The sequence below is a fragment of the Octopus bimaculoides genome, chromosome 24 (assembly GCF_001194135.2).
Source record: "Octopus bimaculoides isolate UCB-OBI-ISO-001 chromosome 24, ASM119413v2, whole genome shotgun sequence".
In the NCBI taxonomy this organism is placed as follows: Eukaryota; Metazoa; Mollusca; class Cephalopoda; order Octopoda; family Octopodidae; genus Octopus; species Octopus bimaculoides.
The window spans coordinates 2,184,979-2,187,757 of NC_069004.1; the positions used below are offsets into that span (position 1 = coordinate 2,184,979).

At 38.2% G+C, this 2,779-nt stretch overlaps 1 protein-coding gene across 1 annotated transcript in view; it reads left to right on the forward strand.

Annotated features, from left to right (window-relative positions):
* The window catches only part of LOC106883392 (mucosa-associated lymphoid tissue lymphoma translocation protein 1), an 11,763-nt gene that overhangs the window by 1,532 nt on the left and 7,452 nt on the right, over nucleotides 1-2,779 (forward strand). Inside the window, exons 3-5 of the mRNA XM_014934385.2 lie at nucleotides 156-258; nucleotides 844-975; nucleotides 2,190-2,351. Of these exons, the coding sequence (XP_014789871.2) occupies nucleotides 879-975; nucleotides 2,190-2,351 (259 nt within the window). The 5' untranslated portion in view covers nucleotides 156-258; nucleotides 844-878. The remainder of the gene's footprint in view (nucleotides 1-155; nucleotides 259-843; nucleotides 976-2,189; nucleotides 2,352-2,779) is intronic.

Consider the following 2,779-nt stretch of genomic DNA (forward strand, 5'->3'; position numbering starts at 1 on the left):
CCTAATTGGCACCCACACTGGTGACGCATAAAAGGCACCCACTACACTCTTAGAGTGGTTGGTGTTAGGAAGCAATATTTTTTAGGGGACTCTTAGTGCTCATGCTATCATGTATTAATTAATTAATTAATATTTGATCTTTTTCTTTTGTTTAGAAAGAGAAAACTTCCATTCATGACAGCGGCATATATTGGTGTGAAGTTATTAGCAACCAAGGTTCAATCTCAAGTGAGAAAATAACCATAAATGTTTCAGCAGGTGAGAATTTTAATATGCAGTATTCTCTTTTGTTTTTGTTTTTTTTATTAAATTATATTTGTTGTTATTTGATAACTTCTCTCTGAGTTCAAATTCTGCTGTGGTAGACTTTGCCTCCGAGTTCAAATTCTGAAATTACTGGCCTTGTAACAAAATTTGAAACCAATATTTGTGTTATAAGCAAAATTTAGGAAGGCACATGGCCTAGCGGTTATGGTGTTGCTCTCAAAATTGCTAGGTGAGCAGATCAACACTCCCCTCGATTGAAAGGGGACTGGGAGAATGTGAAATGAAGTGAGATGGTTGTGATCTGTAAACAGTTTTGAGTAGGAACCAGAAAGAGAAGTATGAACACACAATATGTGCATGTGCACACTGAATTTGAAAAATGAAAGAGAAGAATAAAAATGCAATGCGCATGTGAAAATAAAATGAAAGAGGAGAATAAAACAAGTTATATGCTACATTTGACTTCATGATCATGTAGCTTTGCTACAATTTTCTTGTTTTACTATGAGCAAGATATTTAAATTTAAATTCATAAAATTTTTTCATTTATTTTTTAAAACTCTATCATTGTGTCAGATACATTGGAGATTGTAATACAACCCAAGTTCACAATGGTACTCTTGAATGGTTTTGCTTTATTCCTGTGTGAAGCAAAAGGTCCAGCAGAAATTCATTATCAATGGTATAAAGATGACACTATACTCCCAAGTAAGATATTTTAAAAATTATTCTCTTTTAAACAGTTTTTTTTTTAGCTTGCATTTCAATTATTGAAATATTTTCAAATTCTAGATGTGGCCCCGTATTTAGAAAAAGCAGTTTGATGGGGCTGGTTATGCGACACTGGTGTAGGTTACAGCTGTGAACTCACTTTATTTGCTGGGTCTTCTCAGTTACAGCATATCCCCAGAGGTCTCGGTCGTTTGTCATTACCTCTGTGAGGCCCAACGTTCAAAGGTAAAGTGGTTGACATTTGGAAGGGTATCCAGCTGTAAAAACTATGCCAAAACTGACCTTTACCTGCATGAGTACTGTGTAAAAAGCACTCAGTCCATTCCATCGAGTGGTTGGTGTTAAGAAGGGCATCTAGCTGTCCAGCTGTGCTTGAGGAGACCTATTGAGCGAAGTACATCAAAATCAAATGGAAATTGTAGTTGTGATCCCCGTGCCGGTGGCATGTAAAATGCACCATCCAAACGTGGCCGATGCCAGCACCACCTTGACTGGTTTTCATGCCGGTGGCACGTAAAAAGCACCAACTGATTGTGGTCGTTGCTAGCCTCCTCTGGCCCCTGTGCTGGTGGCACATAAAAAGCATCCACTACACTCTCAGAGTATATGTATGTATGCGTAAATTGTGGGGTTTTTTTGGTAAAGGGTAAAAATGGATTTGCCTCATGCAAATCCATTTTTACCTCTGGGAAGAGGTGGGTTATAACATGAGTCTGGCCTCTATCCTTTGACTTGCTCAACACTGGAGGTCCTACATGAAACTTGCACACACTCCACTGGCATAGCTTTCCAGGTTCATTGAGGCTGATGAGCCACTACACTGTGACAAGAACTGAACCTTGTGGTGGACCCCAGTACATGACTGGTACTTTATTTACATGTGACATGTTGAAAAACTTATGAGAAGGAAAGAAGGGGGATGAGTCGAACTGGGGTGCGGTGGGGATGAATCATAAGACCAATTAATGCAGTGATGGTGATGGTGGTGGTAGAGCAGTTAGGCCAGCTGGTTTAAAAAAAAAACCCCACAGACTTCAGTGGTTGGACAGCATGAAAGAGACAGGATTATAAAAATAATTAGTGGAATCCAAATCTGGAATTGAAGTAATTAGGGGTTGTAATTAATGAATATTCATGTATTAACAGCTGTATACAATTTACACAAATACTAATTCCATTTTCCTTTTTAGATGAAAACAAAACAGAATTGAAAATTCATGTGGAGTCAGAATCTTTTAAAGGCATGTATTATTGTGTTGTGTCATGTCTCACTGCGACCCGCACATCGGATTTTGCTTATCTGCAAATTACGAAATCAGTTCCTGAAAATATTTCCAAAGAGGTATGCCAAGGTAAGCCATTTACAATGTTTTCTTTAAATCATATCAACATCAATGTCATCATCATCATCATCATATCCACCATCATAACTGTTACCACCACTGTTGCCACTGCTTCCATCAGCCCTTCATTTCCCATCTTCCTTAAAGTCATGTCCATTCGGAGTTATTAATTTTCTTGAAAACCAGACAAGGGTTGGTGACAGGAAGAGCATCTGGTCATGGAAAATCCGCCACGAAAAATTCCAACTAACCCATGCATACATGGAAATGTGGACGTTAAAATGATGATATACACACACAAAGGGATGCTGAAAAGTTCCTGGCTTTGGATAAAAGAAAGTACAGGAGGATCAGTTAATTATAATTTTATTCAACCTATTCCCCTCTCAGATTCACACACTTATTGCAGTGGTCCTTCAGTTTTTCTAAGCCCTGTA